General features: G+C 53.0%; 8 protein-coding genes across 8 annotated transcripts; 2 read left to right on the forward strand and 6 right to left on the reverse strand.

The window, feature by feature from the left end:
• Positions 1-666: 666 nt before the first annotated feature.
• IUM83_13123 (magnesium-dependent phosphatase-1) lies at positions 667-1,308 on the reverse strand (the record flags this gene model as incomplete). Its single annotated transcript, XM_067937782.1, has 1 exon — positions 667-1,308. One exon carries the CDS (start codon positions 1,306-1,308, stop codon positions 667-669), a length of 642 nt encoding a protein of 213 aa, XP_067795752.1.
• A 1,241-nt stretch (positions 1,309-2,549) lies between these two features.
• Positions 2,550-3,191, reverse strand: IUM83_13124 (magnesium-dependent phosphatase-1; the record flags this gene model as incomplete). The annotated part of the gene is made up of 1 exon (XM_067937783.1): positions 2,550-3,191. One exon carries the CDS (start codon positions 3,189-3,191, stop codon positions 2,550-2,552), a length of 642 nt encoding a protein of 213 aa, XP_067795747.1.
• An 864-nt stretch (positions 3,192-4,055) lies between these two features.
• On the reverse strand, positions 4,056-6,200 carry IUM83_13125 (DUF4246 domain-containing protein; the record flags this gene model as incomplete). The annotated part of the gene is made up of 1 exon (XM_067937784.1): positions 4,056-6,200. The coding sequence occupies one exon, from the start codon at positions 6,198-6,200 to the stop codon at positions 4,056-4,058; it is 2,145 nt and encodes a 714-aa protein (XP_067795746.1).
• A 617-nt stretch (positions 6,201-6,817) lies between these two features.
• IUM83_13126 (DUF4246 domain-containing protein) lies at positions 6,818-7,849 on the reverse strand (the record flags this gene model as incomplete). The annotated part of the gene is made up of 1 exon (XM_067937785.1): positions 6,818-7,849. One exon carries the CDS (start codon positions 7,847-7,849, stop codon positions 6,818-6,820), a length of 1,032 nt encoding a protein of 343 aa, XP_067795749.1.
• A 1,335-nt stretch (positions 7,850-9,184) lies between these two features.
• IUM83_13127 (Myb-like protein) lies at positions 9,185-9,574 on the reverse strand (the record flags this gene model as incomplete). Its single annotated transcript, XM_067937786.1, has 1 exon — positions 9,185-9,574. The coding sequence occupies one exon, from the start codon at positions 9,572-9,574 to the stop codon at positions 9,185-9,187; it is 390 nt and encodes a 129-aa protein (XP_067795748.1).
• A 1,218-nt stretch (positions 9,575-10,792) lies between these two features.
• IUM83_13128 (Myb domain-contaning protein) lies at positions 10,793-11,413 on the reverse strand (the record flags this gene model as incomplete). The annotated part of the gene is made up of 1 exon (XM_067937787.1): positions 10,793-11,413. The coding sequence occupies one exon, from the start codon at positions 11,411-11,413 to the stop codon at positions 10,793-10,795; it is 621 nt and encodes a 206-aa protein (XP_067795745.1).
• A 3,971-nt stretch (positions 11,414-15,384) lies between these two features.
• On the forward strand, positions 15,385-15,645 carry IUM83_13129 (Lipase 3; the record flags this gene model as incomplete). The annotated part of the gene is made up of 1 exon (XM_067937788.1): positions 15,385-15,645. The coding sequence occupies one exon, from the start codon at positions 15,385-15,387 to the stop codon at positions 15,643-15,645; it is 261 nt and encodes an 86-aa protein (XP_067795744.1).
• Positions 15,646-16,524: 879 nt separating this feature from the next.
• On the forward strand, positions 16,525-17,145 carry IUM83_13130 (Myb domain-contaning protein; the record flags this gene model as incomplete). The annotated part of the gene is made up of 1 exon (XM_067937789.1): positions 16,525-17,145. The coding sequence occupies one exon, from the start codon at positions 16,525-16,527 to the stop codon at positions 17,143-17,145; it is 621 nt and encodes a 206-aa protein (XP_067795860.1).
• Between the last annotated feature and the right edge of the window lie 3,366 nt (positions 17,146-20,511).

Below are 20,511 nucleotides of genomic sequence, written 5' to 3' on the forward strand. Positions count from 1 at the left end.
AGTTTTGGGTGGGCGCAGGCTTGAGGCAAATTAGAGAATGAGTTGCCGGCTCCAAGTAGCCTTGCCGTAGTCATGTAGCCTACGCATTGTAGGGAACATACACCCAGATAGGCGCAGTAGCTTCCGACATTCGTGTCGGTTTGCCACGACAGCTGAGATTCTCAGCCTGAGAACCAGTATTTCGAGCTTATTTGCTAGGTTCATGGGTGCTATAGTGTTGGCGTAGCGACGTATGGATAACCGCACGCAATAGAGATTTCTTTTGATCATTAGCATACCAAACCAACCTAATCGAGTTCGTTCACCGCGGTTTCGTTTTCTGGCTGGGTGACTTCTATACGTCCTTCCGTTGCCTCTTTAGAAAGTGCGGCCTGTCTGTTACTATGGAGACAAATGCAGTTTTGCGCGAGGTAGACTTTCCCTGCGTGAGTCGGACGTGTGTCTCTTGTTCTTCAGCTCTTACTACGCCTTTAACATTAAATGTTTAATATACGTTACGTCTCGAAAGTCGAGTCGTTGTGGTAAAACTGAAATGAAAGCAAGAAAACTGATTCCTTGAGGTTTGTATCATGTTTTCTTAGTGACTGCAAACTCGTCGATGAAGTTTAGCAGATCACAGCAAAGGCTTTCGTTGGTCCAATTGCGGTAGTCCTTCCCATAGTCGTCTTACTGGCTCTGTTGCTTCTTGGCGAGCTGAAAGTCCTCCATGCCCTGCAGCCACGACGCCACCGTCAGGCCCTCCGGACAGTGCGAGCACACCACGCCCAGCGCGCTCACGTCGTGCACGTTCTCTTCGTCGTCGTCGTTGAACAGCATGTCCTCGAACGCGACGCCGCTCTGCTGCTGCAGCTGGCGGAAGTGCGTCGTCTTGCTGCCCGGGAACACCGTCACGAAGTCGGCGAGGCTGCCGAGCGACTGCGTGCCGACGATCTCGCCATCCTGACCGCGAAGCTGCACGTCCATGAGGCCGAGCACCGTCTTGGCCGTCTCGACCTCCTCCGTCCTGGACGCCACGCCGATCTTCGTATCACGGAACTGCGGGTCCGTCTTGAGCACGCTCAGCACGGCGTGGATCTCCGGGTAGAAGTGCACTTGCCAGCCGACGGCGTCCGTGACGTCCCCTGTCGCCGGGTCCTTGCTCAGCTTTTCGGCGTGCAGCTCGTCCATGGCGGGGAACCACATGGTGAAGTCGAGGTCGAAGACCACGAGCTCCGGGACGTACGTCCACTTGCGGAAGACGCGCGTGGCGTGGTCCGGGTCCTTGGACTCAATGGAGCGGTTCTTGCCGGGGGCGAGATCTTTCGGCATGGTGGCAATAGAGTTGAATTGGTTGAGTAGAGTTGAGTTGGGTAGGCGTGGCCTTGGTGAGTTTGCCTTCTGGAAGGTAAATTGAGGAATGAGGAGGACGGTAGGAAGGAAGCGGATGCAGTCTGTGGAATTGCCACAAACTTCGGTGTGCATTCCCCGGGGCCCTACCTATCGGCCAGTTGTGTGGTGGTTTGACATTCGTCTTCTGTGGAAGATCGGCGTGCAATCGTCAATCTGCCATAATCAGCAACTGATTCGGCTTCAACGTGCTGCGCGCACTGCTTGCTCACGTGCACCGCTTACTCGTGTACCATAGAGTTTTGCGCATTAGCGAATGAGGAGTGCGTCGTGTTCGGGACACGGTTGTCCATGATGCGAGTGCGTCACGGCAATGGCAACACGCTCCTAGTATTCAATCCCAGCGCACATCGTCTTGACGATCTGCGTGCGGGACTTGGACAGAGACCGCCTGTTGTGGGGCTGCTGGCGAAGAAGTGAAGGGTTTCGGCGGTGCAATCTGTGTCGAGTGTGCTCCTCCTGTTAATTCACTGGCGAGACATGGGCGCTGAACGTCCGTCTTAACATGTACTAATGCGCACGCGGACGACTGGCTTGTTGCTTGCTGTGTGCGCTGCTGATCCCGCCAGACGCTTCACGTGCTCGCGAGATTCTTCCGTTCTTGTGGCCCCTGGAGAATGTTGCGTGCACAGGTACCAGCTCAGGGACTCGCGACCGACCGTCACTCACGAGCGAAGAGCTACACAGGGAGAAGTCGACGCCTTGAACTGCGTCCGTGAGTGTCAAGCCTGCAATTGCTCCAGAGGATCATGGCTGTTAGGTATATGTTTTTATTCCACTTCAAGGACATGCTGCTCGCTTTGCGAGACTGTTGCGGCTCTCACTGCGCCCCACTTGCTGCCGATTCCGTGGAGTTCACAACAAACTGAAGTAAGAGTGCAAGGTGTGCTTGCACGCTGTTGGCAGTGCAAGGTGTGCCGTTGCAAACGAACGAGCATAAAACGATCATGTCTGACTCACATCCAAGCGCACCAAGCAGACAAAAATGTAGCCATCTCTTCGCGGCACTCGCCAAACAAGCTGCTCCGCTGGAGCTCCAGCGCTAGCACCCGGCACGCACAACATCAAAGTTGCGCTGCGTATATAGTCACCTACGTATATTCGCGCAGAGGGTTTAAAGCTGCTACCGTAGGCTACTTCCAGCACATCTGCACGTGACCCACTCACCCACTCTGCTGCTTCTTGGCGAACTGAAAGTCCTCCATGCCCTGCAGCCACGACGCCACCGTCAGGCCCTCCGGACAGTGCGAGCACACCACGCCCAGCGCGCTCACGTCGTGCACGTTCTCTTCGTCGTCGTCGTTGAACAGCATGTCCTCGAACGCGACGCCGCTCTGCTGCTGCAGCTGGCGGAAGTGCGTCGTCTTGCTGCCCGGGAACACCGTCACGAAGTCGGCGAGGCTACCGAGCGACTGCGTGCCGACGATCTCGCCATCCTGGCCGCGAAGCTGCACGTCCATGAGGCCGAGCACCGTCTTGGCCGTCTCGACCTCCTCCGTCCTGGACGCCACGCCGATCTTCGTATCACGGAACTGCGGGTCCGTCTTGAGCACGCTCAGCACGGCGTGGATCTCCGGGTAGAAGTGCACTTGCCAGCCGACGGCGTCCGTGACGTCCCCTGTCGCCGGGTCCTTGCTCAGCTTTTCGGCGTGCAGCTCGTCCATGGCGGGGAACCACATGGTGAAGTCGAGGTCGAAGACCACGAGCTCCGGGACGTACGTCCACTTGCGGAAGGCGCGCGTGGCGTGGTCCGGGTCCTTGGACTCAATGGAGCGGTTCTTGCCGGGGGCGAGAGCTTTCGGCATGGTGACAATGTGGAAGCTTGAAAGTTTAGTCTTGAGTAGATTCAGGCGAATTGAGGAATGAGGAATCGCGAGTGGAGACCATGGGACACGATGCCAACGCCTGCGTCGTGACCGTCCGAGGTCTCTTCTATCCACGGCTTATGCGTTTGCCATAAGATCGCAGTTCCGGTCTCCGCAGCACAATCGGGGGAGATTCAATGGTGCGAGGTTCAGGGTCGCAGCAGACGGCGGTGCGCGATGGTGCAGCGTCACGGCAGTGGACGCGCGTTCCCCGCCTCGTGGTGTTCGACCTGGACTACACGCTCTGGGGCCCCTACATCGACGTGTTGAATGGTGGGCCGTTCACGCAGACGGACCGCCCGGGCACTGTGCTCGATCGCTACGGGGAGGAGTTGAGTCTGCTGCCGGACGTCCAGGCAGTGCTGGATGTGATCCAGACGGACCTGCAGTTCCGTGACACGAAAGTTGCCATTGCATCGCGCACGGGGGAGATTGACGCAGCGAAGGAGTGTATGGGCCTTCTGAAGGTGAGCATTGGTGGAGAACAGGAGATGAAGACTCTGGAGAGTATCGCCAGCTTCGTGGAGATCTATCCGACGTGCAAAGTCGCCCATTTCAAGGAGTTTGAGCAGCAGAGCGGCGTGGCCTACGACGAAATGCTGTTCTTCGACGACGAGTATCGCAACATCCAGGACATCCGGAAGATCGGAGTCACGTGCCAGTACTGCGAAGATGGACTCACGTGGACGTCCTGGCTGCAGGGGATGGAGGCCTACCAAATAGCCAAGAGAAAGTAGCGATGCATTGGCTTATGCAGACTAAGCTGTAAGCGGGTGCAGTAGCGGCCTGTATGGAGTTGGCAGCTTAGTGCTCGCACAATGAAAAGTAGCGGGAGTTTCCGAACGTGTCTTCGTCGTCTTCTTGCACTGCGGCGCGCTCTTCCATCAGCAGCAGGCGATGCTGCTTGGCTGCAGTTAGCGACATACCGCGAGGTAGCATCGACTGGATGTTTTGCTCGACTGAATCAACGAGGTGGAGCCGCTGCAGCATGCTCTCGAGAGTTGGCGTGATCCATTCTTGTTGCTGTGGAGGGATCACCGACGTCGAAAAGATGGAGTTTTCTGGATCAATGAGGAAGAACGCGAGGATTTTACGAACTCCGGGTTTGGTTGGGTCTTCCAGTTCGAACGGCTGGACTTGGTGCTGCAGCCAGTTAGGAAACGCCACACAGCGAGATGCTGAGGTTTCAACAGAGCCGAGTACTTGCACCAGGAGCTCCCCGTTGAAGAGCCCATAGATTTCTGCGACTCCGTCGTCATCGCTTTGCTGATACGGTGGTTCTTCAACCTCCGCGCGGTATGCCAGTCGTGAGTCCTTGATGTTGTCGCTAGCAAAGTAGTAGATGCCTGTGCCGATGATCTTTTCTGCAGGCGTGCCCTCAACATGCCACGACCCACCTTTATACTCGGGATTTTCGGGTGTAAGGATGATCTCGGCGATTTTCACAATAGCTTGCACTACCTTACCACGCAGTGAGATCGGATTAGTCTCCTTCGACAGCTCCACGACGTCTGGGACTCGAGGACGTCGTGGCAATACCGGTATACGCCACGAATCATGGCTCATCATGTCCACGTCGAAAGTCGACGGTAGCATCCCCTCGGCCCGATCAGTGAGCATACGCTCGAAGAGCGGCACAAAACGACCGAAGATAGTCTCAATCGAGTTGTACAGCTCAGAATGTTGTTCTGGATGCAAGTTGTTGATGTACGACAGGGCACGGGCCGCGATATCACAATCTTGCCCAGATTCACCTCCATCGGTGATGAAAAAATCGGTAGGGATCCACTGGTAATCCGTGTTGCAACCCGATGGCTGCTCTACAATTTCAGATCCATTGAACATCAAGCGATGCATTTGCTCACTCGGAGACGAGAGCGTCGAAGGGTCTAGCGCATTTGAAGCCTTCTTCGTCTCGCCAAATACACAACAGAAAAGTGATGGATGAACCAGGTCCAAGACTTGTTTCTTGGAGTGTGGGTGCCAATCCTTCTCGTCGTCCGGCACGCTTTCCAGCACTGCCACCTCATTCGTGAATTTCTTCGCAACTTCTTCAGTGATTAAGTTGTCGCTGATCCATACGCCATCGATTCCAGCAGGACAAAGCACAACTTCAGCCGGATCTGTGTCTGCGTTGAGCCCTTCCCTTTCCGCAATGAGCACAAGAACTTTCATCATGTAGGATTGTACCGCATCGAGCTCACGGTGAATTTTCTCGCAATGCAGCTTGAGCTTCAGCAAACGGTCGGCGCTTAGAAGATCCGACCCAGGTGGCAACGGCAGCGCTTCCTCAACACTAACACCTCGACGAACCGCAAGAACAAACGCCACAGCTCGAGGAACAAGCTCCGGGTCCTTTAGATGATGAGCACTAGCGAACGCTTCTCTAGTGGCGGCATTTCCCCACTCCTCAACACAAACTTGACTCAGTTTTTCATGCAACAAAAGCTGGTTGAGGGTCCATTTCACGGTCGGGTAGGACTCCCGCGCTGCCACCTTCTGCTTCAGCGCGCGCATCTTTTTCTTCTCTTCCTCCGATAAGTCGTTGCTGTCTTCGTCGTCACCTACAGAACCACTTTCATGCGTGTCTTCGGTCTTTTGACGTTCGACTTCCTCTTCAAAGTCCTCCATGTCGCTGTACTCCTCCTCAGACTCGTCGCCCATATAAAACTCCGTGACAATACCACTCAGCCATTCTCTCAGGTCTTCGTATCTCAACGCTTCATCAGGTTCCGCGAGCAGGTCGTCGAGATAGTCGACAGGAAATTGGCCATGTCTCCAGTTCACCAATGACTGGGCAAATGACGCGAACAAGAGCTGCTGCTCTACCTCACTCATCCATTTCTTGCGGATCTCTGGGTCTTGACTTTTGATCCACCACCGAGGTTTCTGCAGGATGCTGGCGATCGCCTGCTGCACATTGAGCTCCAGCAACGGTCGCGGCTCCATTTCCGAAAAATACGCAGAGAAATCAATGCGTTCCTAAAAGCGTCCTAATCCTAAGGATCTTTCCTAAAATATCATGTGGACCACAATTTTATTAGGACTGGGTTAGGACAAGTTGGGCCAAAATACGTACCGTAAGTAACATTACAGGCGAGGGTGAGCGGATGCGAGCGCGAGACTCTGTGCATTCACTAATAGCCAACACCCGCCGATTAGGCGCGTCGCTAAGTCCGCAGACGAGAGCCAACGCGCGAGTGTCCTGTCAATCTATAGTCAAAACAAGATGAATATTATTGTGTCTCCTTGGATTATCTGTGGATTTTAGGACGGATTTTAGAGATTTTTGTTAGGACAGATTAGGTTTAGGACGCTTTTAGGTGGCACAGGGCGAGTTCCAGAATAACGATTTTTGGCGACTATGGGCAGTAGTGCTGCACGTTGCAGAATAGAAAGTCAAGATCTCTCGTTGCACATTGCAACGGTCAGGGCTCCTAGGGCAAAAGCGATCTTGGGCGATGGTGCACAACCACGATCGGAAGAAACTACTCAAGTGAAGAACTACATTGAGAAACTAGATGTTGGCTGAGGTACAGCCACGCTCGACATTATAGGCTTGTTACCTAGTGCTCGCACAGTGAGAAATAGCGAGAGTCACTGAGCCGAGCGTATTCCGGAGTTTCGGGCACAGCACGCTCCTTCATCAGCTTCAGCCGATGCTTTTTGGCTTCTTCCAGAGTCATGCCTGTGGGCAGCATCGACCGAATGTTTTTATCGACTTCTTCAACATCTGTAAATTTCATAGGCGTCTTCATCCATTCCGCTTGCTGCGGTGGGATCACGGAAGTCGAAGGGATTGAGGTATTTGGATCAACGAGGAAGAAAGCCAAAATTTTGCGAGCTCCAGGTTTGGTAGGGTCTTCCAGCTCAAACGGCTGGACTTGGTGCTGCAGAGTGTTGGGAAACACGACACAGCGATACTCCAAGGTCTCAACAGAGCCTAGCACCTGGACGAGTAGCTCACCGCTGATGAGTCCGTAGATTTCAGCAGCGCCATCGTGGTCGTCATGTTGACAAAGAGGTTCGGCAACTTCGGCACGAAATGACAAGCGAGAATTCTTGATATTCTCGCAACTGAAGTAGTAGATGCCGGTGCCAACGATCCTTTCTGCTCGTGAGCCCTCAATATGCCACGTTCCTCCGTTATACTTCGGCTTCTCAGGGGTTAACAGGATCTCTGCGATTTTCACAATAACCTGCAATTTTCCGTCACGAAGAGATGCTGCCATGCGTTTCTTCGGTAGCTTGTTCAGTGCTGGGATTTTGGGTCGTGGAGGAAGTTCCTTGTACACACTGTAGCGTTCCATGTCGACGTCAAATGCAGAATATAGTATCCCCACTTCTTTATCACCCAGCATTCGCTCGAATAATGGTACAAACCGACCGAAGATTTTCCCGATCGAGTCGTACAAATCCTCATGTTCGTCTGGATGCAAGTTGTTGATGTAAGATAAAATACGCGCTCTCACACAGGTGAATTTCCCAGGTTTCCCGCCACCGTCCACAAGGACATCAGTAGGAATCCACTGATACTCCGTGTTGCAGCCCTGCGGTTTCTTCACATTCTCAGACCCAGTGAACATGAGGCGGTGCATCTGCCCTGCTGGGGAACTAAACGACGTTGGGTCTGCCGCTGGACTGGTTTTCGTAGTCTCTCCAAACACACAGCAAAAGAGCGACGGGTGAACCAGGTCCAGCACTTGCCTTTCGGAGTGAGGGTGCCAATCCTTCTCTTCGTCCCGCACATTTTCTAATGCCGCCACTTCATTTATAAATTTTGTGGCAACATCATTAGAAATGATGTTATCGCTAATCCAAACACCATCGACTCCAGCTGGAGAGATCACGACTTTTGCAGGGTCCGTAGTGACAGTCGGTTTTTTTTTCTTCGCCACCAACTCGATATACTTCGTAATGTAGCTCCGAACTGCAGCAAGTTCGTGGTGTATCTTTTCGCAGTGCAGTTTGAGCTTCAACTTGCGATCTGCTGACAAAAGTGTCGACCCGCTGGGTAGTGGAAGCGCTTCCTCAACGCTGGCACCCCGACGTATTGCAAGCACAAACTCAGCAGCTCGAGGAGGAATGCTCGGATCATTCACAGAGTAAGCGGCATCTACAGCAAATTTGGTCGACGTTTTCGTCCACCTTTTCATTGGAATCGTACTCAGTCTTTCGTGAAGCAAGAGCTGGTTGAAGGTCCATTTCACCGTAGGGTAAGACTCGCGCGGTTTAATTTTATTCTCAAGAGCGCAACGTCTTTTCTCCAACTTATGGCCGCCGTCTCCTGACCCAGCCTCGCCCCTTTTTCTCTTCTTCGTGTTAACGTCACCTTCATCTTCGTTTTCTTCATGTTTCTCTTCTTCGTCTTCTTCCTCTTCCTCGTTTGTTTTATCCTTCTTGAATTCGACAATAACACTCTGGAGCCAGCGCATCAGTTTTTCGTGCTTTTTGGTGTTATTCCGCTCCTCCAGGAGTTCGTCCAGAGCGTAAAGCGGGTCGTGGCCGTTATACCATTGTGCCAACGACTGATCGAAAGTCTTGAGCAGAAACTGCATCTCCACCTCGTCCAGCCACTTCGCTCGGATCTCCTGGTCGTGCCACTTCATCCACCACCGAGGCTTCTGCAGGATGCTGGCGATCGCCTGCTGCACATTGAGCTCCAGCAATGGTCGCGGGTCCATCGTGAAGAAAGTTTGATTATGAGAAGTTTCAGCAATACATGTACCAAGGAGAATTGATGGGAATCGAGCAGATGGAATTTGATAAGATAGGAATGACTTGGAGGAAAGATTGCAACTATTGCACTCAAACGATTTTTGATTGAGATTCATAAGCATTTCACTGCATTCTACTACTACTACTGGCCACACTAACCATGTAAGACGGTAACTCGGGACTAGTCGAGTTTTGGTAGTCATAAAAAAACTTACTTAAAGCGAGAGGATCTCGCTGTCCCACACGGCCGGTTCAGGTGCTGTCGAAGTAGCGATCGAAGAGCTGATAGCCCCGATACTGACCCAGAACGGGTCGTCGTCGGAGAACGCCGCGAGTCCTGTAATGGGCTCCTCACAGTCCATCGCGAGTGGCTGGAACTCGTCCAGGAACTCCATCGTCAGCGCACGCTCGACGTCATCGTCCAGTTCGCTGATCTCCGACTGTGTCGGCGCCACCTCGGTCGGAACCTCAAACCGGATGCTGTCAACTGTCGTCGGAGAGCACGGGAACAGCTCGTCGAGCTTTGGGAGTCCGGTGGAGCTCAGCTTGAGCTGCTTGAGCTTGCGACGCTCAATCTTCTGGCGGTACTTCTGCGCGTGGGTCATGGCTTGTCGTGTCGACCGGGTGCCGACGTGGTTGGCGATGACCTTCCACGGACCCGACGGGTACATCTCCAGCGCCTCGAGGAACCGCTCGTGCTCCTCCGAGGTCCAGAGCAGGCGACTGCGGTCGTTCATGCGTTTCTTGGACTTTTCACGGGCGAGACGCGCGCGACGTCGAGCTGCCGTCACCTTCTCGGCTGAGCGAGGTGGGATGCGGATAAGTTGGTTGCCATCCTGGAAGAATCCGTTCTGCACGACGGAGGAGATGGTCATAGTTGGGTGGTGGTTGGAAATGTAGGGCAAGTTGCAGCCTTTGAGGTGCGAGTGCTTTGACGCTAAATGGGGAATGAGTCTTGCTTCAATGTGCAACCTCATCGGTGAAGGCCTTCGACTGGCGGATACGTTCGTGTGAAGTTTGCCTTTGCTAGTCAACGGCCGATCATCGTTTGCGGTGGAAATTTTCCTGATACATTGCGGTGAGCCCGGCCGAGCACTTGATAGATGCTCTGGGGCGTGGGTGGGAGAGACCGACGGTCGTCGGTCGGAAAAGGCCCGCGCTTTGGACAGGCTGGGGCGTGGGTGGGAGACGTTCACCCGCGGTTTTTAATAGACGTGGGGAAGAAAACCCGAGATGCGGCGCTGGGCTTTTTTCGAACGGCGGTGGTCTTGCTCGCCGCTCGCCATAAAACGGACCCATCGCAGCTTAACGCAGCCATTTGATTGAAAAACGGATTTTCCGATACAAAGCCCAAGTGAGTCGGCGACGGCCGCGCTGGTCGGCGCTGCGCTCCACGTGAGCTCGGGCGCCACTTGAATCAAAAGTGCACATAGCGATACGAACGGAGACGCAAGCGGAGAAGACGCGATGCGGCAAAGCTGCAGCCTGGTCACATGCACCGCCACGACCGCACAAACTTGATTCGAGTCGTCACGCGTCAACGAGAATGGGGTCTGGTGATGCATCGGAAGAGACCCTGCCGCTCGTGCGGATGTGGTTTGACGGGCGTAGGGACTTCCTCCTAGGGATGCAGTGCAGTGTATGTACAGTACAGTGGCGGCGCTGCGGGCAGTGCAAATGCGTATAGCGCCATGGCGGCAAGGGTGACTGATGGTGGCGTCTGAGGCCAGTTACACTATTCTCGCGAAAGCGCTCGTTTATATTCTTCTGAGCCACTTATATCGATTCCAAGGATACTCGGCAGTTAACTGCTACCTACAACTTCAACTGAACCGCGATCCAAAGCTCGGATCCACAGACGCGTAGGTCGGATCTATAGTTGCATGGCCCGCGTCGCCCACGTCGAGCAGGAAGTCACCATCTTGCGTGTACGGCAGCGGTTCGGCGTGGTCGATCTCGCTCGGGTGGAAGTTGTCGAGGAACTCCAGCAGCACGGCGTGCTCCGTCGCGTCGTCCGGTGGTGCGTCCACGGGCTCCGTCATGGATGCTGCTCTGGTCTGGCCCGTACCGTCGACAGTGTTGAGCAGAGAGGACTCGGAGTGCGCACTGTCGATACTTCCGCGACGCTCCTTTTGCTTCCGGCGCTCGATCTTCTGTCGGTACTTCTGCGCGTGCGTCATCGTCTGCCTGGTGGTTCGCGTCCCGACGTGGTCGGCGATGACTCTCCAGGGCCCAGAAGGATAGAGCTCCAGCGCCTCGAGGAAGCGGTCATGCTCGTCGGTGGTCCACAGCATGCGGCTGCGCTCGCTCGGAGGGTCCAGGCGCCGACTGCGCCTCCGTCTGGTGCCGTTGTTTTCGTCGGCGCGGATTGGGATGCGGATCAACTGTTGGTCGTCGCTGTCCCCTTCGAAGAGTCCGTTCTGGACGACATCCGAGATTGCCATGCCTGAGTTTCTTCGCTTTGAGACGGGTAAAGCTGGTTTTGCTGTAGTGTTGCAGGGGGTGTTGCCATGCGCCTGTGTCACGGGGTCAATTTTAAAATGAGAGCAAGCACGTGGAGCCTGTTCGGAAGGCTCGTATTGAATTTGCCTGACGCTGCTCGACATGCTGAAGGCATCCATGTGCTTTGTGCTTTGCTTAATAGCCCGTCCAACCCGGCCGCATCCGGAGATGCATCGTCCCTGGCTATTATCCAGATTTATTTCTCGAGCGAGTGGCACGTAGCCACCGCAATCTCTACTGAATTGATCGGCTTCGTCGGTCGGACAAGGAGAAGAAGACACGGGAATCGAAACACGTTGACTCAGTCTGTAGTCACCCACTCTGATCGTTGAGACGGATTGGGATAAATCTGGAGAGAGTGTCAACTACCACCACTCGAGTGGGTTTATTTATCGCGTACAACGTATAACCCACTTGTATGCGGTTCTTTTCAGTTCAACCCTTCGCGACACTGTGTGTTCTACGACCGCCTAGAAAGTGGATTTTTGGGCAGAAAAGTGCCCAGACTCATGTGGACGAAGAGTACGGATCACGCGTTGAAGTTGGTCAGGCGCTTGTCGATTCTATTGCCGGGACCACACTACATGTATTTACGTGTTCGAACAGGCATCGTATTCCAGACACTGGTCGGATAATACACGACAAGAAAAAGATAGTTCTACTACTAACAGCAAGTTGATTAGACCAATAATTGATAGTCGACCATTTTTCTACAGTACATACAAGTACAGGCTGCGAGAGCAAGCATCCGCAATACGGCTCTCGTCATGCCCCGCACGAGCTATGTATAATACATGTAGGACTCCCATCGCCTGCCGCGAGCCCGACGAAAAATCGGAACCCAGCGGGTTAGGCCACAAATCTTAATCAGCTTCGCGCTTTAATCAATCGGCTGTTTCAAGTTGGCCTGCTTGCTTCACCTCGATAGCTCGTGTAGCCCCAGCCTGTAGCCCCAACCATCCGCTAGGGCCTGGCACCACACTGTGTGGAAGACGTTACGATCAATCTTGGTTGTTGCGGCTTGCATGGACTTGGCGACGGCAACTGCACAAAGTCGCTGCGGTCTTCTCGTCCACATGGCCGGCTATCGGTCGTGCGTGCTCCGGCTAACTGAGGTGGTGTCTCCGTAACCGGATGCACCACGCCAGCACCAGGTGCAGCAGTAGCATCACCAATAGCCGTACTAAGAGCTGTTAGGTCGGGTATACCAAGTTTCTAAAAGCACGGGACCTTCGTTATTGTCTAGACTTTGGGCTTTGCTGCGTATTTTTCCCCTCCATCGTGCCGCAAAGTGTCGTGATGATAGCTTGGAGTACTGAGACGTGCAGTGCACGGCAGGACTCGCGGTAAGGCTTGCCCAGATGACGGCTGCAAAACCCACCTCACAGTGAGGTGGCCAAGGAAGCACACATGTACCGATGTACAGCAACAAATGCAGGTGCTTGTAAACGATAATGACAAAGATTTGTTGCCTAACCCGCCGGGTTCTGTTTTCCGAAATGCTCGTGCGCGAGGATGGGGTGGGAAACTCACGCGCAAATTGATTTAGCTTGCTGGAGTTTTACAGTACAGTATGTACATGTAGCAGAGTTTGAAATCTTTTGTCGGCGCGATAACTATTTGTAGAAAATGGGGTTAGAAGTAAAAGAACTTGATTTATTCACCAGTATGTGGCTTTCAACTTTCTTAATCTAGGTGATTACATTCTACAGATGCTGCACTACACCATCAGCTGGCAACGCAGCACCATTTATCTTGGGTACGACCTATCGACGGCTGTGTGCCACTCGCTCGACAAATTAATCTGTACAGTACCCAAAGCTTGAAACAAGAAAAGGCGCGCATCGCATCGTCGTATGCCGTGAACGTCTAGCAGCACGCAACACACCTACCTCCTGCTCCTCATTTTGAAATTAACTCCGCCACGACCAGCACCAGGACTCACCTATGACGATTTCAGATGTCGTCCAGAACGGACTCTTCGAAGGGGACAGCGACGACCAACAGTTGATCCGCATCCCAGTCCGCGCCGACGAAAACAACGGCACCAGACGGAGGCGCAGTCGGCGCCTGGACCCTCCGAGCGAGCGCAGCCGCATGCTATGGACCACCGACGAGCATGACCGCTTCCTCGAGGCGCTGGAGCTCTATCCTTCTGGGCCCTGGAGAGTCATCGCCGACCACGTCGGGACGCGAACCACCAGGCAGACGATGACGCACGCGCAGAAGTACCGAGAGAAGATCGAGCGTCGGAAGCAGAAGATGCGCAGGGGAAGTATTGACAGTAGTGACTCCAACAGTTCTCCAGAGGCCACGAAAATGTCTGATGGAACCGCACGCATGATGAAGCCCGTAACCAAGATGTTAGATGAAGCGACAGAGCGTGCAGTGCTTATGGAATTTGTGAAGAACTTCCAGCCAAGCGATATTGACCAAGTGGGCTATCTTCCATACTCACAGGGTAGCTTCTTCTTGCTGAACGTTTGCCTCTGAGTCCTAGTTGCAATGGCTATTGACACACTCGGAGACTCGAATATAGAACCAGCAACAAGCACCATAGCGCGTATAATATAGCATCTTGTTGAGGGTTAATGAAGATACGTGTAGTTTAGTTTGACGACTTCATGACTTTGCATGGTGGGTTTTACGGTCAAGCTACTGCCAATTTGTCTTGCTTTTCTAACAGTTCTTGGTGCTACATAGTGTGCTCCGCAGACATGGTCTGTGGATTTTACCGTACACAAGTGCTGTTTGTACAGGCGTGTGTCTGTGAGTACCCTGTCCTAGTTTCCAAATCAGGTACGAATTCGTTGCTCGAGGCAGCTACTGTGTCAATCGAATTCTGTTCTTATGGAGGCCGCTGCAGACAGCCATTGTGTCAAGCGCAGCCAAATTGATCAAAATATGCCACCCAACCAGTCTAGAGTGAAAGCTTCAGGCAAATCTATCTAATTCCACCAATGCCTTCGTATTATTTGCTACACACGAACAAACAGCTTGCAAACGCTAGCGTTTGCAATACGGCTAGCGTGTGTGCGAATAGTACTGCTGCACTTTGCTACCAGTTGCACACTTCCGTGAGAGCGGTGACTGTGCCTAATTGTTGTCTTTTTAAAAAAAAAACGTATTTTTATCATGCGAAACAAGAACTTCAAGTTTGTTTGGTGTAGTGTATCAAGACGAGTGCAAATTTGGGTGGGACTGCGGTTGGCATCCAATTCACTCTTAGACACAGCCCGAGTAAAAGCAAACTCTCTGCGCAGCTTCTGCTACAGTGTTGCTGCTTTTTGGACCGATAAATGTTGGTGCATTTGCGGCCACTTGCGCTCCAGTTGCTCGTTGGTGCATCCAGCTACGGAGCTGCCACCTCAGTTAGCCGGAGCACGCACGACCGATTGCCCGCCATGTGGACGAGAAGACCTCAGCGACTTTGTGCAGTTGCCGTCGCCAAGTCCATGCAAGCCGCAACAACAAGATTGGTCGTAACGTCTTCCACACAGTGTGGTGCCAGGCCCTAGCGGATGGTTGGGGCTACAGGCTGGGGCTACACGAGCTATCGAGGTGAAGCAAGCAGGCCAACTTGAAACAGCCGATTGATTAAAGCGCGAAGCTGATTAAGATTTATGGCCTAACCCGCTGGGTTCCGATTTTTCGTCGGGCTCGCGGCAGGCGATGGGAGTCCTACATGTATTATACATAGCTCGTGCGGGGCATGACGAAAACCATATTGCGGATGCTTGCTTTCGCAGCCTGTCCGTGACCCTGGCAATAGAATCGACAAGCGCCTGACCAACTTCAACGCGTGATCCGTGCTCTTCGTCCACATAAGTCTGGGCACTTTCTCTCCAAAAATCCATTTTCTAGGCGGTCGTAAAACAGTGTCGCGAATGGTTGAACGGACCCCCCCCCCCCCCTGCTTGTTTCGACCGCTTCGGAGAGCTCGTCAGCGACTACGCCTTCGTTGAATTCGGAGGAGCCTGATAGCGTCGGTGCTGTTGCCACGACGGTGAGCGCGACGATCGCCGTCATGATGCAGACGTACCTCATGCCGTTCGTACTCAGTGGCAACCCCAACTCCGAGTCGAGTGTGGGCACCTTCAACAACATCTTTACGATCGCGGACGATGACCTGGCGAACGCGAAGAGCCTGTTCTGTAACAAGGCGCCGTGGTAAGTATTAAGCGAAATGATGCTAGTGGTTTCCGATAGTACAGTACAAAAAAGTACAGTGCGTGCACATGCAGTGTGTAGCACTCTCCTGTATCAACTTGGTGGTCCTTCTAGCATAAACAGTAGCTGTATTACAGCTACTGTTTATGCGGAGATACAGCTGCTGTATCCCCGCGAACAGCAGGGCTAAACCGGCTTGCATTGCAAGCAAAGTCATTCATGATGATGAGATGAGGTACATGTATAGGGTAGCATTTGTACCAAGCTGAATCCGAACAACCCTAGTGTCGTAGGATAACCTGCGGCTGATCATGCATGCGCACGGTGTCATCAGCGAAACGCCCATGCCTCCAGCAAGGGCCAGTAAAACATTAGCGATATATGTTCACCAATGAGTCTGGAACGCGTCAGTGCGCTTAATGAAGTGGGTTATACGTTGTACGCGATAAATAAACCCACTCGAGTGGTGGTAGTTGACACACTTCAGATTTATCCCAATCCGTCCCACGTTAAGATTGGGTGACTACAGACTGAGTCGACATGTTTCGATTCCCGTGTCTTCTTCTCTTTGTCCGACCGACGAGGCCGATCAATTCAGTAGAGCTTGCAGTAGCTGCGTGCCACTCGCTCGAGAAATAAATCTGGATAATAGCCAGGAACGATGCATCTCTGGATGCGGCCGGGTTGGACGGGCTAAGCAAAGCACATGGATGCCTTCAGTATGTCGAGCAGCGTCTGGCAAATTCAACACGAGCCTTCCGAACAGGCTCCACGTGCTTGCTCTCATTTCAAAATTGACCCCGTGACACAGGCGCATGGCAACACCCCCTGCAACACTACAGCAAAACCAGCTTTACCCGTCTCAAAGCGAAGAAACTCAGGCATGGCAATCTCGGATGTCGTCCAGAACGGACTCTTCGAAGGGGACAGCGACGACCAACAGTTGATCCGCATCCCAATCCGCGCCGACGAAAACAACGGCACCAGACGGAGGCGCAGTCGGCGCCTGGACCCTCCGAGCGAGCGCAGCCGCATGCTGTGGACCACCGACGAGCATGACCGCTTCCTCGAGGCGCTGGAGCTCTATCCTTCTGGGCCCTGGAGAGTCATCGCCGACCACGTCGGGACGCGAACCACCAGGCAGACGATGACGCACGCGCAGAAGTACCGACAGAAGATCGAGCGCCGGAAGCAAAAGGAGCGTCGCGGAAGTATCGACAGTGCGCACTCCGAGTCCTCTCTGCTCAACACTGTCGACGGTACGGGCCAGACCAGAGCAGCATCCATGACGGAGCCCGTGGACGCACCACCGGACGACGCGACGGAGCACGCCGTGCTGCTGGAGTTCCTCGACAACTTCCACCCGAGCGAGATCGACCACGCCGAACCGCTGCCGTACACGCAAGATGGTGACTTCCTGCTCGACGTGGGCGACGCGGGCCATGCAACTATAGATCCGACCTACGCGTCTGTGGATCCGAGCTTTGGATCGCGGTTCAGTTGAAGTTGTAGGTAGCAGTTAACTGCCGAGTATCCTTGGAATCGATATAAGTGGCTCAGAAGAATATAAACGAGCGCTTTCGCGAGAATAGTGTAACTGGCCTCAGACGCCACCATCAGTCACCCTTGCCGCCATGGCGCTATACGCATTTGCACTGCCCGCAGCGCCGCCACTGTACTGTACATACACTGCACTGCATCCCTAGGAGGAAGTCCCTACGCCCGTCAAACCACATCCGCACGAGCGGCAGGGTCTCTTCCGATGCATCACCAGACCCCATTCTCGTTGACGCGTGACGACTCGAATCAAGTTTGTGCGGTCGTGGCGGTGCATGTGACCAGGCTGCAGCTTTGCCGCATCGCGTCTTCTCCGCTTGCGTCTCCGTTCGTATCGCTATGTGCACTTTTGATTCAAGTGGCGCCCGAGCTCACGTGGAGCGCAGCGCCGACCAGCGCGGCCGTCGCCGACTCACTTGGGCTTTGTATCGGAAAATCCGTTTTTCAATCAAATGGCTGCGTTAACCTGCGATGGGTCCGTTTTATGGCGAGCGGCGAGCAAGACCACCGCCGTTCGAAAAAAGCCCAGCGCCGCATCTCGGGTTTTCTTCCCCACGTCTATTAAAACCCGCGGGTGAACGTCTCCCACCCACGCCCCAGCCTGTCCAAAGCGCGGGCCTTTTCCGACCGACGACCGTCGGTCTCTCCCACCCACGTCCCAGAGCATCTATCAAGTGCTCGGCCGGGCTCACCGCAATGTATCAGGAAAATTTCCACCGCAAACGATGATCGGCCGTTGACTAGCAAAGGCAAACTTCACACGAACGTATCCGCCAGTTGAAGGCCTTCACCGATGAGGTTGCACATTGAAGCAAGACTCATTCCCCATTTAGCGTCAAAGCACTCGCACCTCAAAGGCTGCAACTTGCCCTACATTTCCAACCACCATGGCGTCCATATCTCGTCCGTATTCCGCGTGAGATATATGTATGTTTCTCGGTTGACGATGAACACGTTTGCCGTCATTCGCTAACCGTAAATTTGCACTCTGAAGTATAATAAAAATAGACTCCCTGTATAGTGGTGTAAGGTGTGCACAACTAACGTTACCTGTCAGCCTACTCACTGGAACACTTGCCGAGGCCCCGCGCACTTGAGGTCCTTTCTGGTCTACTTACTGTCGATGACCATGCCCACCGTGTCCATAGCGTTGTGTTTGTCGCCTTTGGTATCTGCATAATCGTTTATTGGTCCAGCATCGATGTACTTACTTAACGTGTTTGTGACGCATTGCGTTAAAATATTTTACGCAAGTTATTACGAATAACGTAATTTATAATTTCGCGGCAATTTACGATACGTATTACGGGACGACTCACGGGACGGCTGCAAGGTAAAGTTTACGGGGCGACCCGTCAACTAACAATTGCGAGTGACCAGGAAGTGAGTAACAGGTCTACAGTGCAAGACAGTACGGACTTCATTTTGCCCTTTTCAAAACCAAGCTTTCACTACGTCACATGGTTGGGTTCCCTGTCGTTAGTGCAAATGTCACTTTCCTTTATCTCTGCGTACTTGATTCAGTCGGTGGTCTCGGTACTTACGGGTACTCGGTCGACCACGACGCAATGCATTCTTCGAGAATAAAGCACCTCATCCTCTCCAGGACACGCTGATGTGGTCGTGTGAGTAAAGCGAACGCGTAGAGTAATGTCAACCAGTCCTCCGAAGGACTATCGGTTCCTTAACTGGCCTTACTTTAGCGTATGAGGCATGATCTTGCAAGTAACTCATGGGTAAATCTCATTTGATGTAATGCTCTTGGCCGCAATATATTATCTTTTACTGATACCATTCTTTGTGAAAAGCATGCTTCGGATAGCGAGGCCTCGCCATCATCGCTAATAGCGACTCGCTATATCGAGTCGAATTTGGCGCGAAGAGGCGCAGTGATAGCGACGCCCTGGTGGGAGATAAATTACCGCCCCTCGTAATTTTCGCGCCAAATCGCGATAGCGATAGCGAGTTCGGATGGAGATGCTCTGACACGTTGCCTTCCATGCACCTAACTTTAGGCATCAGTTTCACACTCACGCTTCACTATGGCTGAGTACTCAGCATTCGATTTCTGTGAAAGTCAACTATTCAGTATCCAGCCGCTCCTCTGCTGTTTCTACCTCCACCTCCCGAGGGAGATGTAGTGAAAGTAAGCAGATCTTGGGTGTATTAATAATTCCTAATAACCGTGGAGTCTTGTGTGTAGCCCAGGCTCCATGGTTGTTAGGATTTAGGCAAGACCGAGTACATCAATATCATCATAATTAAGATGTGGTGAAAGTCGCACCAATGATTGAGTCACCACCAACTATCTTGCCGGCGCTATGCTCGGCTGCGTACTGCGTTGTACTGTTGGCACTACTGAGCTTCCCACCGCTGCACAAGTCTATCGGTTCGCCTGTGTCCAATTTCGAAAAATTCGGCAACCTCGAGCGTGTCACTGAGTGTGAGCAGCCAGCGGTCGTGGTTACGGGCATCACGTTGGGCGACAGCCGCATCTGATCGTTCGTGCTGACCTGCATCAGGGCCGTTCTTAACGGTAGTGCTGTCGTCGCAGTTAAGTTAACGTACCTAAACTAACCTCCAGCTAAACTGCCTCCAGAAACTTGCGTAACCTACGTTAACCTCTGAAAACCTATCATACAATCTCCAAGTTAAATCAGGGCAGGATCTTGCGGAGGCGCCTCACTTTGAAGAACGCGATGGACGAGCTCCGAGCTCCGGATCCGGCCCGCCAAACAACCAGCTCCAATCTGGAACGAGAACGCAGTGATATGCTGCAGGCTGTGGACTATGGGCCAAGGACGCGTAACAGATGGCTGCCCAGTCGTAGCCGTTGTTCAAGTGGTCAGACTCACTATGAAACTCCGTTGCGTGACCGCTCCCCGAGCCGCTATCAGCTCCGCAGCGCGTCCAAGACACCGCCTCTAGTTGCTGTGAGTCATGGCGCAAGGACGCCTCGCAGATATACACCTAGTGTAGTGGGTCTAACTTGACTCACTACTTTAGCTTACACGTTGCGCAACGTGTATGAGGAAGCGTAAGTACTTAGTAATTACTTAGGTTAATTATATTTGAATACACAAATATAAGTTAAGTAAGAAAGGATTCCAAGTGACTTAGATTAGGTAAAATGAGAACTGTATTGTTTGTAACTTGATCTTCCTCTAAAATCTGCTAAAACTATTTATCATCTATGAAAGGGTTGGCAGCGGCTGGCTGTCAGTAGTCCCCCCAACGTTAATTTCAACCTCGCGGTTGAGCCAAACGTCAAGAATCAGAGGTTGAGGTTAAAGCCTACGTCTGTACACTTTCA

This window comes from Phytophthora cinnamomi (assembly GCF_018691715.1).
Source record: "Phytophthora cinnamomi strain GKB4 chromosome Unknown Contig19, whole genome shotgun sequence".
In the NCBI taxonomy this organism is placed as follows: domain Eukaryota; phylum Oomycota; class Peronosporomycetes; order Peronosporales; family Peronosporaceae; genus Phytophthora; species Phytophthora cinnamomi.